The 13,334-nt window shown below is 51.9% G+C and overlaps 1 protein-coding gene across 12 annotated transcripts in view; it reads right to left on the bottom strand.

Annotated features, from left to right (window-relative positions):
* The window catches only part of OTOF (otoferlin), a 99,225-nt gene extending 86,736 nt beyond the window's left edge, over positions 1-12,489 (bottom strand). For 7 of the 12 annotated variants that reach the window (XM_070235750.1, XM_070235755.1, XM_070235751.1 and 4 more), the window contains exon 1: positions 12,020-12,278. In XM_070235750.1, the coding sequence (XP_070091851.1) occupies positions 12,020-12,098 (79 nt within the window). In that variant the 5' untranslated portion in view covers positions 12,099-12,278. Of the gene's footprint in view, positions 1-12,019 lie in introns of all 12 variants that reach the window. The other 5 variants (XM_070235752.1, XM_070235757.1, XM_070235754.1 and 2 more) reach the window with 2 other exon arrangements.
* Between the last annotated feature and the right edge of the window lie 845 nt (positions 12,490-13,334).

Below are 13,334 nucleotides of genomic sequence, written 5' to 3'. Positions count from 1 at the left end.
GCCCTCGAGGAGGGTGGAGAGGGGGTTGTACAAAGAAAATTCCAATCCAGATGCTGCCTGAAGAAGCTTATTACAATCCAGAAGTGGGATGGATAGGTCAGACATGTAAAAGGCTACGACATAGGCAAACTCTGGTCATTGGCATGCAACAGTGTAAATAAAGTGAGAAGACAGGAAAAGGAGAAGTGACCGTCCCCTTACAGATGAAGGCATTGTAGAGGCGTGGGCCTTTCCGCTGGAAGAGCAGATGGAGTCTAGATAAGCAGAGGGACTGGGGAGAGAGAGGAAGGGCATCCAGGCCGAAAGAACAGTGTTAGCAAAAGTTTGAACCTTTGGAGCGGAGAAGGGAGACCTGCAGGAGCTGGACACAGGGCAGAGGGTTCTGACGGTGAAGGAGCAGCCCACTGGAGGAAGACCAGGGTGTGGGGTCCTGAGAGGGCACAGGTGGGGCTGTGGGCCATCTAAAGGGCAGGAGAGGGTCCTGAGGACAAGCTTCAGGGACATCATGGTTTTGCCCCAGACTGACCTCGGACTGCATCCCAGCAGTGCCTGCCATTACTCTCCTCCATGTGAGGTGAGAAATAGAGTAAAACACTGCTTGTGACTCAGACCCGTCACTGTCATTCCCTTGTGTTATTTAAAATCAGCAAAACCTCATTGTCTGCCTTGCCTGGGACAGACATTACAGAGGGGGCTCAGCAAGCACCCCATTCTCGGCTGCGATGCTGTGATGCCCCAAATCTGCTCTCCCTCTGCTCCTCCACAGCAGCTCATGAGTGGTGGCCCTGCTGTGTTTTCATTCTCCCCAGTTCAGATCAGCCTGTTCCTTTTGGAAGGCCAGCTACTCCCAGCAGCACCAGTAAGCGGGGGCCCAGGCGCCCCTGTGTGCAGAGAAAGGGTGGGGCCTAGTTGGGTTTGGAGCCTGGCGCTGCAGCTTGGGGCCAGGAGGCCCGGAGCTGGCTATGCAACCCCTCGGGGTCTCAGAGTCCTCATCTGTAAACTGAGGGCAATTATTCTGGACCAGCCTACATTCTGGGACCATTGTGAGGATCAGCAAGAGATCATTTTTGTGAAATCCCGTGTGAAGCATCAAGTCCTATAGAAGCACTGGGAGCCGTGGGATAGTGTTAAGGCTCGTTGAGACCCCAGCTCTACCAGCTGCTAGCCGTGTGCCCTTGAAGAAGGTAGCTTCTCTTTGCCTTAGCTTCCTCCATAAACAGAGGAAACAATGGTGCTCATACACCAGGTGCGCGGGTCACTCCCCAAGAAGAAATGGCTATTATTCTACTGAAGAGCCCTGCTTTTCCTTCAGCCATTCAAGTTGTGTCTTAAATATAAAAATGATCTCCTCTATTGTGAATCACATTTTGTGGCTTATTTTTAGTAGTATATAATCAGGAACAATTTTAATCCTCATTTTATATAATACTTCTCAAGTATTTTAGGTGTGATTAGCTCTTTTCTTAACTAGGTAAAATTTGCATTCACTGATCTTGGGTGCACAACTCAATGAGTTTTGATAAACGCATGTATCAAATGCGTGAAATGGCCACCCAATCAAGATATAGAACATCTCCATTTCTTCAAGCTGTTCCCTTGTCCCCCTTTCCAGTCAATTTCTACCCCCATAGGTAACCACTAGCTCTGATTTCTATCACCAAAGATTAGTTTGGCCTACTTTAAACTTTATATAAATGCTATCATTCAGAATATACTTTTTGGGGCTGGCCCTGTGGCTGAGTGGTTAAGTTCTCGCGCTCTCCTTTGGCAACAGGAGTTCGCCGGTTCGGATCCTGGGCACAGACCTACGCACTGCTCATCAAGCCATGCTGTGGTGGCACCCCACATAGAAGAACTAGAATGACCTACAACTAGGATATACAACTATCTGCTGGGGCTTTGGAGGGGAAAGAAGAAATCAGAATGTACTTTTTTGTGTCTGGCTTCTTTTAGTCAATGTAATGGTTTTGTGATTCATCCATGTTGTTGCATTTATCAGTCATTCATACATTTTTATTGTTGAGTGATACTCTGTTATACGAATATACCACAACCTGTTGATCCACCTTTCTGTTGAAACTGTTGGGGTTGCTTTCAAGTTGGGCTATTATGAGTAAAGCTGCTATAAACATTCTTGTAAAAGTTTTTTTTTTTTGAGGAAGATTAGCCCTGAGCTAACATCTGCTGCCAATCCTCCTCTTTTTGCTGAGGAAGACTGGCCCTGAGCTAACATCCATGTCCATCTTCCTCTACTTTATATGTGGGATGCCTACCACAGCATGGCTTGCCAAGCGGTGCCATGTCTGCATCCGGGATCCGAACCGGCGAACCCCAGGCCACCAAAGCAGAACGTGCGAACTTCACCACTGCACCACCAGGCTGGCCCCTATAAAAGTATTTGTATGAACCTATAATTTCATTTCTCTCAGGGAAATACTTAAGAGCAGAACCGCTGGGTCATAGGGTAAGTGTATGTTTACCCTTATAAGAAATTGCTAAATGCTCTTCCAAAGTGATTATGCCACTTCACAACCCCAGCTGCAATGTAAAAAAAGTTTCAATTCCTCCATATCCTCACCAACATTGGGTTATTGTCAGACTTTTATGTTTTGGTGCATGTGAATCCATTATGTCATTTGGTCTTGATTTTCATTTCTCCAATGACTAATGATGTCAGTCACATTTTCATGTGTTTATTGGCCATTTGTATATCTTATTTTATGAAGTGTCTGTACAAGTTTTTTGCCTATTTTAAGAATTCAATCTTTTGTATTATTATTATTTATTGGTAGGAGTTCTTTATTTAGTCTGGCTACTAGTCCCTAAATGTATTGTGAGTATTTTTGTCTGATGCCTTCTCATGTTCTTAAATGTGTTTTTTGATGAGTAGGAGTTTTTAATTTTTAAGAAACCCAATTTATCAATTTTTGGGTGAAATTTATTTCTTATGTTTAGTATTTCATATGTTTTCTTTATGAAATCTTTGCCTAACCCAAGAATATAACAAAATATTCTATATTTTCTTCTAGAAGGTTATAGACTTTTTTTAATACTTAGTTTATGATCCATCTTGAATTAATTTTTGTCCGTGGTGTTAGGTAGGAATTTGACTCATTTTTCCCCATACAGATATCTAGTTCTTCTAGATACCTTGATTGGAAATCAATTAGCTGTCTAGTATGGGGTCTATTTCTGCACACTTTATTCTGTTCCACTGATCTATATTTCTACTCTTAGGCCAATGCTACACTGTCTTGATTCCTACAACTTTATAGCAAGCCTTAAATTTTACTCTGTAAAATGTCAGTCCTTTGAAAATGTATTGTTTACAATATTATTGACTTGTTAAATTACCCAGCTTATGGTCTATCTCATGTGCATTTGAGAAGGAAGTCTATTTTTCAGTTTTGGGGTGTAATGTTCTAGAAAAGCCAATTAGGCCAAGGTGGTTGATGGTATTGTCAAATCTTTTATATTCCTAATGATTTTTTTGTCTAGTTGTTTGTGATTATTTCTTATAATAACACTTTTTCACCTATGAGGAACACATATTCAATTTTACTTTGATAGTCAATGGTACAGTGGAATGAGAAATTCAATTCAAAAAGAGTTGTCCGGGAAAGCAGCTATTCCTTCAGTTCCTTAAATGATGTGCTCTCTGAAAATCACCAGCATCTCACAGAGCCGGATTTGGGTTCTGCAGAGTCCCTGAGCCTCCCACAGAAGGATGCCCCTTCCCTTTCGTCTTTCATCTGAGAGGCAGGCACAGGGCAGGGATTATAAACTCCATCTCTCTGGTTCAGTTCAAACCCATACTTACTCCCCGGTGCTCACCCAAATTCTGTAACTAACTGATTGCTCTGGTTCCCATTTTTCAGACCCAGGCACTGAGGCAGAGAGAGAGAGTGTGATGTTTCCCCTTGAGCCTAGGACAGAGCCAGCCACACACTCAACAACTGCTGGATCCTAGGTTCCCCCATTACTGTGACAGATGGAGGAGCTTGTGATCCTAGTGATCCACAAGCTGTGTGGAGTACCTGCTCTGTGCCAGGCACTGGGAATGAGGCATGATGGGAGACCGACTTTTTTACATCCTTAAATGGGTAAAAATATTGTTAAAAATGCAGTCCTGTCTCTATCTTAAACTTTGGCTTAAAAAAAAAAGCCAGTGAGTGAAAACTGACCTCCAACTAAGCTGATGAGCCTTCTGCTTTGAAAAAGATGAAATAGAATAGAAACAAGGATTGTTGAGCCTGTGTCTGGGGGAGATCAGTCCAGGCAAGAAGCAGACAAGGGGCTGAAGGTAAAAATGATCATATACTACTCTCCATCTCAGGAGACCTCTCTGGAACTGCCAGGGAGATAAATGGATCACTGCCTAGTGCTGCCTGGATCGGGGGCTGCAGAGCGCCCCCGGTTGCTAACTGTGTTAAGTGTTCCGGTCACACCTGCAGGCCATACTCCTTCCTGTCACTTCTATTTCAGGTCTGTTCTGTGCCAGGCACCGTGCGGGCCCTGGGGGGAGCCAGCCAAGGGGCCTGCCCTGGAGGAGCCCACCTGGATGGTGGTGGCTCCAGTGTTTTCACCCTGTCACATCCATATCTGGCGGAATTCGGGGAGTCAGAATCCAGAGGAGGATCAACTAAGGCTCTGCCCCTCCCCAAATCTCTGGGTCCATGGGGTCCCCAGGGTCACAGTGTATTCCTGTCTTTCCAGAAGGCTGCAGCATGAGGAGTCCTGGGATAATTAGCATAATCCTTACATTTATACAGCACTTTACAGTTTGTAGAGTCTTTCATGGACCTCACCTTTCTCCTTTGCTCCCAAAGCAGCCCTGTAAGAACTCAGGCACGTCTCACCTTCTGCTAGACTTTCACTTATGGCTGGGACTCCCAAACCCCTGGGCCCCAGCCACTTTCTTGGGCACTCACTGTACTGAGCTAGATTTCTGGCTTCCTGGGGGGTATTTTCACTACAGTGACCCACAGGCATGGGGCGGGGGCAGTGTGCAGCAGAGCAAGCCCATCCTCTTTGTTCTTCCACCCCCCCCCCCAACCTGATCTTCCTTGCCTGTTCCCCGGCTCCATCAGCCTTACCGTCCACCCGGGTAACCTATGAAATCCAGAGGCAGCCTTGCCCTGACCTTTCACTCATTCCCAACCTCAAAGCTTATAACCTCTCCCTGAACCCATGTCCCCCCTTCTCTCCAAACCCACAGCACCTCCTTTTGAGGCTCAGCCCTCGGCTGCAGGTCCCTGGTCCCAGCTTCCTCCCTGGGCTCCTGGCCTGCGGTCCTGACCTCCAGAGTGTCTACCCAAAACCAGATCTTCCCGTCCCATTCTCCTGCTAAGAGCTATGGTGAGTCCCATTCACGTACAAAGCCGAGTTCACACTCCACAGTGTGACCCTGAAGACCCTCTGTGTTTAGGCCCCAGCCTCCCCTCTGCCTGCCTCCCACAGCCCAGCAAGCACTCCCCATTCCCCAAACACTTGACACCACTCCACACCACTATTTTCTGTATTGATATCAGCCCCTCCACCTGGAGTGGGGCCTGTCGTGGGTTTCGTTCCTGCCAAAATGCTGTCATCCCTCAAGGTTGGCTTAAATATCAGCCCATCCCCTGCTCAGGAAATGCTCCTTCCTGGGCCCTGTGCAGCTTTCATTTTCATCTCCTTGGCCCCAGGTGGCCGACTTTGAGTGGCACCAGTGCTGCTGGCCCACACCCACCTCCCTTCATAGATGCTCTTCCGCCATTTTTTCCTAACGAACTCTGACTCACCCTCAGGGCAGCTTCCAGACCTCCCGGTCTGAGTGGGCTTCCCTTGCCTCCTGCTGCCTTGCCCCTGTACCTTCCTTTCCAGAATATTCATCACACTCACAGTGACTTGTGCAATGGTTGTCTTCCCCTTGAGGGCAGGGACCATGTCTGTCTCATTTACTGCTGTCATCCCAGTGCGTACAATGGCGCTTGGCACATATCTGGCTCCCAATGAATATTATTACCAGGATGAATGAAAGAATGAGTGAATGAATGATTAAGTACTTGATTTGCAAGACACATTAAAATGTAGCGTTTAATGAATAAGAAGAAAACTTATGACATCACTAAGACAATTAGAAATTTGATCACTGACTGAATATTTGATATTACTAAGGAATTATTGTGAATTTTAGGAGTGATACAGTATGCGGGGTTTTTTTGAGTCTTTGTCTTTTACAGCTATGTACTGAATATTTACAGATGAAATCATGCGGTGTTTGGGATTTGCTTCAGAATAATTTGGGGTGTGGGAATAGGATGGGGTACAAATGAAACAAGATCAGCCATGAGTTGATAACGGTTAAGATTTCATGGGGAGAACTTCGGGGCTACTATGCTATCCTCTCTACTCTTGTATATATTTGAGGTTTTCCGTTATAAAAAGTTATTAATAATTAAAAAAAAGATCAGACCCGGGAATGGGAGGAGTTGGGAGGGATGGAGCTTTTATATTCTCAGTAAAGGAGGATAAGAAAACCCAGGCTTCGCAATTCAGGGATATTATTTGCAAGTCTGCTCTTGAGCACATTTCCAGCAGCATTTCTGCCGAGGGCCTTTGTAGCAGAAGACAGTTTTATGGTTATTTCCATATCATGAAAACACACTCGTCTCATCAAAGCAGCAGAAGCCTGGGGAATTTTCCGCGGCTCTGCCTGCTCTCTGAGGTCTGCATTGGCTTGCTCTGGGTGGGGGGAGGGGGACACTCACTATCTGAGGCTTTAGGCCGAGGAGGTCCCCAGGTTGTGAGGGGCCTGAGTGTGCTGGGAAGAGCAGAGGACTAGGAGCACATCCCTCGAGTGGACAGCAAAATCACGGAGTGTGTCCACAGCCAGGCAAGGGCTGCAGATGCTGTCCTAAGGCTCCCCTCTATCTGTCGCCTTCAGTGGGGGCGATGCCCACCCTCCATCCTCTCAGAGAGGAGGTGCTGGACGGGGCCAGAGTGCACAGCCAGGCCCAGACACCCCAGGAGGATCGCAGGGCTGGGGGCACCAGGGAGGGCAGTGAAGTCTCCCAATAGAAGTCATAGTTATCATCAAGAGGGAGAGCTCCCCCATTTTAATGGGGAAAGTAGATCTAATTTGGGGTCTGAGGTGGTCCCTCCAGCCCACAATATCGGGAATCTTGTCCCCAGTGCTCAGGCCAGGGCCCCAACTCCTTCCCAGCATGCAGTCACCCACCGGGCCCCATGCTCCTCCCCCAGATCATATCCCTCCGCACCCTTTTCCTGCAGCCTCTGCTCCAGCCAAAGCTAGTGGCTTCCCAGTCCTTGTCCTGAACTGGGAGTTCCCTCCTCTGGTCTTGGGTCCTGTCAGTCCCTCACCCAGAATGGCCTTGATCCCTCAACAACCCTTCCTCACTCGCCTTCTGCATCGCCACATGTGCAAGCAGCTGTTCCAGACCCAGCTTAAATGCTTCCCCTTCCCTCCTCTTCCTCCTCCTCTCCCCCTTTAACGAGGGCTTCCCTGACCTCTGCAGCTCAGAAAGCTGCCGTCCTCTGAACAGGCTGCAGCTCACACCCTCACCCCTCAGCACACCCTGGCCCTCCTGTGTCGGCAATGTCCTCCATTATACCTGCACACGTTTCTTCTCCCCTTATCAGACTGTGAGACCCTGGTTTGCCTTTTAAGCCCCACCCTGCACCATGTGCCGTAGCAGCAATGCTAGGAAAGAGCACATTTGGGAAGTAGGGGACCATGGGCAGCCCCTCTTGCTTCCTATCTGTGGGCTGGAGCCGGACTCCCCAACATTTGCTGGAGAATGAGGCCAGCCTCCCTCTGGGGCCTCAGAAGATTCCCTGAGCTGGGAGGGTGATGGAGGGAGCATGGGCCGGGGCTCTTGATTCTCAGCTCCTGAGGCCTCTTCTAGTCTCTGAGCCCCCTTGGATAGAAAGCTGTGGGGGCGGGGAGTTAGTTCACAGTTGGGGAGACTGAGTCAAAGAGTGACAGTGCCACAGTGGGAGAAAAATTTAAACCTACAAATGAGTGAATCCCTTAGAAGCCGTTTCGGATTCATTTGATGACTAGGCCCAGTGCCAGCGTGGGGCTCAGTTAGGATCACTAAGATCAGATCCCTGCCTTGAAGGATGAACAGAATTAATGGGAGTTTGCAACGTAGAAGGTGAGGGTCATTCCAGGCAGACGAAATACCATGTTTCAAGGCCTAAGGATGTTTAGGGCTTGGCCTCTTTGGAGAATGGCAGATCAGTGTAGTGGGAACACAGTGGGGTGGGGTGGGGAGAGGAGTAAGGAGGAGAAGTCAGCTGAGCCAAAGGGGAAGCCTTGATAAAACAAACCTTTGTGCCATTTACCAATTCAGGTGAATGAGGAGATGAGACCCAGCCTCCAGGTACCACCGTCTCACACATCAGATGCCCAAACCCAGTGCTTTGGCAAGAAAGCTCAGGGATGAAGAGAAAGGGGCGATCGCAGAGCTGGCCCAGACAGTCTGTCACTTGGATCCCTGACAGCCCTTACCTCCCAGGTTCGGATGGGGCTGAGAACTGGATAGAAAGTTGGACTGGAGGAACTTCGAGGCCCTCCCACCCTGTGTTCCGTGGTTCTGATTGATGCTGAGAATTATTTTAGGGATTGAAAAAGGACAAAACCTAAACTAATACTTCTCTCTTTGAATAGCAACCTGTAGTCAAGACGGCTCCTTCCCAGACAGCCCACTCCTGATTCTGGCTGCAGGCCTCAGGGGTACATGGGGACTATTGTTTTATCTTGTTCATGGGGAGCCAAGGCCCTGAGGCCCCGTGGCCTGCTGCATGACCAGAACTGAGGTCCAGGCCTTCTGGTGTCTCCTGTCTGACCTGATGGACTGTAACTCCTGCAGGGCAGGGGCTGTGTTTTCACCCCCAGGGTCCTAGGCCTGTCCGCAGCTATCAGCGCATTCAGTGAATGAATGAATAAGAGCAGGACCAGGTTAAGAGAGGCCGTTGGGGCAGTGAGAGCTGAGAGCTAGAGACAGAGCTGGGTGCTGAGCACTGGGTGAGCCTGAGTGGGGCAGCTGACTGACCGGGGATGGTGGGAAAAGAGGGGTGGCCGGGGACAAAGCTGGTGCATGCCCAGCCCACATGGGAACAGGGGTTTCAGGTCTAGTCTGCCCCAGGCCTGAGTTCCTGTGGACCATCTTAGTGGGGGGCCTACAGAGCAGAGGCCAGGCCCTCAGACATGCCCTCCCTGCTCACTCTTGGCTGCCAGAAGAAGGAAATTTGGCTGGAGAGAAGATAACTCAGGAGCCGGCAGCTGCTCCTAAGCAGAATGGAATGGCCGCCTCTCAAACACGTCAGTCATTTGAAAGCTCTTTCCTCAAACTCTTCCATACCTATTGTTTCCCTGAAGCAGCCTGGTCAGGGGGGTGTTACCATCATACCCATTTTACAGAGGAGGAAACGGAGAGTCAAAAGGGCGAAGTAAGTGGCAGAACCCAGGGAGGACCCAGGACGTCTGATCCCATATCTAGAGCTCTTTTCTAAGCGTCTTAGATGGCACAGCACGGAAAGCCGAGCTGCATTTCAACCAGCTGGTCTTGTCTACGTGGGCCACTGCCAACGGGCACAACTCTCCAGAGAGCTCCCTCAGCCGATCTGGCACCGAGCTTCACTCCAGGGAACAGAGGAGCTTGGGGCCAGCATCTCCCTCTGACTGGTCACCAGTGTCTCATTTCTCCCTGCAGCGATTTGCTTGAACACCAGTGGTTGTGTGTGCCAGGAGACGTTGTGGAGTATTCTAGAATGGGTCAGTTCCCTCTGAATTACTGTTAGGGATGCTCTTTTTGGGTGTCTATACTTAACTGCTGGATGCAGCAGGTGAATGACTGAGGCAGGTCTGGTTGTTATAAAAAAGTCTTTCTGGAAACCTGCTTGCCATCTGCCCAACCCCTTCCCCAGGAGCTCTGCCTGTGGCCACCTGCTGCAGATGCCGAGCCTGGAAGTGGATTTCTCCACTTAGCCCAGATGGCATGGGTTGCAAATAGGCTAATCCCTGTGTGGTCAGCTGAGGCCGAAGGGCCAGCCCCACTGCTCAAAGAAAAAGGTGGGCATCAGACAGGTGCTTGCCCAGTTGACCAGGAGGAGAGAAAGGGGCTTTCAGGATTAAGCGACCAGGGCTGGGGTGAGGTTCTGTGAGCTGGGGCCGCCGTGCCTCGGCCCCCTCCACTAATGCCACGCAGACCTCTTTACGACTGGGCTTTGGTTTCCCTGCCTGCAAATGGGACAGGTTTGTGCAGCCTGGGACTGTCCTGTCATAGCTGCAGCAACACAGCGACCTGCAGCTAAACAGCCAAGTACTGTGCTGTCTGTCCAACACAGGGACACATTGCACAGATGAAAGGGCGCACTTGCTTCTTTCTACAGCCAGCAGGAGTGGCAGGTGGCACGCGGCGATCCAGGGTGCTGCAGAGAAGGCAGTCATGTGGCTGGTGTGGGAAGCAACAGGTGGCCTGACTCACACCGTCCTCCCCCTCCCGCCAACAGGGGCACTGCAACCCCTCCACCCCTGCCTGTCCCTGTGCACAACAGGCCTCCCTGTGAACAACCCAGGGCCTTGTGCCCAGGGAGGGCTGACTAAGGGGTGGCGTGGTGCTGGGGCTGCTGCTGGAGAGTTCCGGGGAGGGCTGCCCCATGGTCTCACCTCTTCCTCCTGACACAGGTGCAGATGTGCGTCCAGCCTGGGCCCCAGTGCTCACTTTGCTTTTTAATCTGGTGGCGTTCTCTCAGCTCTGCCCCCACCCCACTCCCACCCTCAGACCACTCTTGGGAGAGAAGGAGCCATGTCTAGTGGGGAGTCCCCTGGCCTTTGGTCAAAGGCTGCCTGGGATGTCCCTGGCCCAGAAGGCGGGGCTGTGCCCAGGCACAGAGGCAGAGGTGGGTGGGCAAAAAGCAGAGGTAAGCGTGGCCTTGCCTTTCCCTACTTAAAACCCTCAGGAGCTGCCCACTGTCCTCTTGGTGAAGGCCAGCCTCACCTCCTTGGCTCTGCCTGTCTCTCCTGTCTCAGCTCCTGCACACACTCTGGGCTCCAGCCTCATGGAGCTTCTGTCTGTTTCCAAGTTCCAGCTCCTCTCCCAGCCTTGGGCATCCTGTCCCCTCTGCCTGCTTTGTCCTCACTGCCTCACCTTGTCCTCACCGCCTCACCCTGCTCCCTCTTGCTGGTCCCTCAGGTTTCACCTCAGTGTCACCTCCACCAGGAAGCCTTCCCCGATCGTGCCCCTCCCCGTCCAACCTGGGTGAGGGTGCTGCTTCTGTAGCTTGCATGCTTCACTGGTCCCCATCCTTATCATATCACACCGCTGTCCTACTTGTCTGCCCACAGCTCCTCCTGCCCCATCAATGTGGGCTCCTTGAGAACAGGGCTGGGGTTCCCCCCAGCCCATAGATCATAGTAAATGGTTGCTGGATGCCTGAGTGGGAAGGAGGATAGGAAGAGAACTGACAGAGGGGGAGGCTGGCGGGGCTCACAGGATCCCTGCCCACAGATAGATCTGTGAGAAGCCAACAGTATCCCCGTCATGCTGGGGCCCAGAGAGCTACGGTCTGCCCAGTTTCTAGGAGCCACCCTGGGTCTTCCAGGCTGCAGACCCCACCCCCACCCTGTGCCCAAGGAAACCAACTTGCAGGAGGGAGAGGAGAGGAGGAGGAGCCAGGAAGGCTCTGCTTGGCTGGGCCCCTCAGCCCTGGGTCCCCCTGAGCCCAGGGGTGGGGTCCTCCCTTCTGCCTCCCCAGGACCCCTGCAGGGAGAGGGCTGCGCACCCCACAAAGGCACTGTTACATTGGCAAGTCCCAGGAGAGACAGACATGGAAACCCGGGGACCCTGATCTTCAAGAAACCACAATGGCCAGTCAGGCCAGGGGCAGATGGCTACTCAGGAAAAGCCTCTTTGCCCCAACCCTGCTAGAACTTTTCCAATCCATCCTCCCCACCCTGCCCTATCCCCACCAGCCCAGAGCTGGGGTCCCCCTAAGACAGGGGCTTCCCTACCTCGGAAAGTCACTTTGGCGATCCGGTCGCCCCTGCCCCGCAGCTCTGAGACCGTCTTGAGGTGGACGAGCAGAGCCATGCTGGTGTGGAGAGCCTGGGCGCTGCCTGGCGGGAGCAGCCAGTGAAGGATCCGGCGGCTGGAGCGCAGCTCACACGCCTCCCTCCTCTGCGCCTCCTCCCCCTGCGCCCCCTCTGATGCTGCCCACAGAGACCAAGGCAACCTAGCAGAGCTGCTCCTTCCAGCGACTCACGGAGACTCGCAGCCCTGCCAGCCCCCGCCCCTCCAAATTGTCAGCCCAGCGTGTGTGTATCTGTGTGTGTGTGTGTGTTGTGCACCCAGCGTGCAGCCTGGGAGTGCAGACACAGAGTCCGAATTCATTATTCAGCAGCCGCCTGCTCCCAGATAAAGCCCTGCCCAGCTCCAGGTGCCTTCTCCCAGCTCCTGGGGCAGAGCCGCCTGCCCACCTCTCAGCGGGACTCTGCCGTGCCCTGCTAGGCAAGCTGTTCTGCCACCAGGAGTGGGCAGATGGGAGTGGGTGGGTATGAGTGGGGAAGGGGTGGCCGTGTGGCTGAGGCACCCCCTCCCACGGGGGAGAAGGAACTTCATGATCCCTGTGCACAGAAAGCTGGACTGGCCCCGGTGTTTTGGGGTGATCCATACCTCTTCCCTCACAGTCAAGTTGGCCACCAGGGCTGCAGATGCCCATGAGGCTCAGGGGGGCTGGCTGCTCTGGATGGGTCACACGTGCTGTGTGGAAATCCCAACCCAGGGTCCCCCAGCTGGAAAATCAGCATCTGCCAGACAACATCAAGGCTGCGCCTGGTGACTGGTGTCAGAAATGGGAGCCCTAAGAGAATAGGGGAATGTACTTCCACTGCCTGCTTTCGTGGAGATTGTGCCCCCAAAAGGCCTGGTCCTGACCCCCTGCTCTGGGAGGTTGGAGGTGCTGCTCGACAAGAGTTCAGGAGCCAGGCTCATGACTGGAGATGCCTGGCTGTGAAGGTCTCAGAGGCTTACATTCTACCGAGGGCAATGCTGAAGGTGCAGGCACTAACCTAGCCCTGTCCCTGGGCCCGGGGATGCAGAAGGCTAGGGGTGGTGAGATGGGCTGGAGTGGCTGCTAGGGGTCGGAGAAGGGATGTGTGTGGTAGAATTTCCAAGGGCCAAAGGAGAACTGCCTCCTCCTTTCTTCCAGCAACAGACCCCAGGAAGAGCTCATAGGGAAAGGGACCCTGGAGGCTGGCTGGCATCCCTGAACCTGGAGCCTTTTCAGGGCATCCTTGCTCTTGCTGTTTGCTCTGCACAGAATGCCCC

This window comes from Equus caballus, chromosome 15 (assembly GCF_041296265.1).
Source record: "Equus caballus isolate H_3958 breed thoroughbred chromosome 15, TB-T2T, whole genome shotgun sequence".
NCBI classification, from domain to species: domain Eukaryota; kingdom Metazoa; phylum Chordata; class Mammalia; order Perissodactyla; family Equidae; genus Equus; species Equus caballus.
Note: the sequence above shows the minus strand (reverse complement) of the source record. Positions and strands in the feature narration are given on the sequence as shown.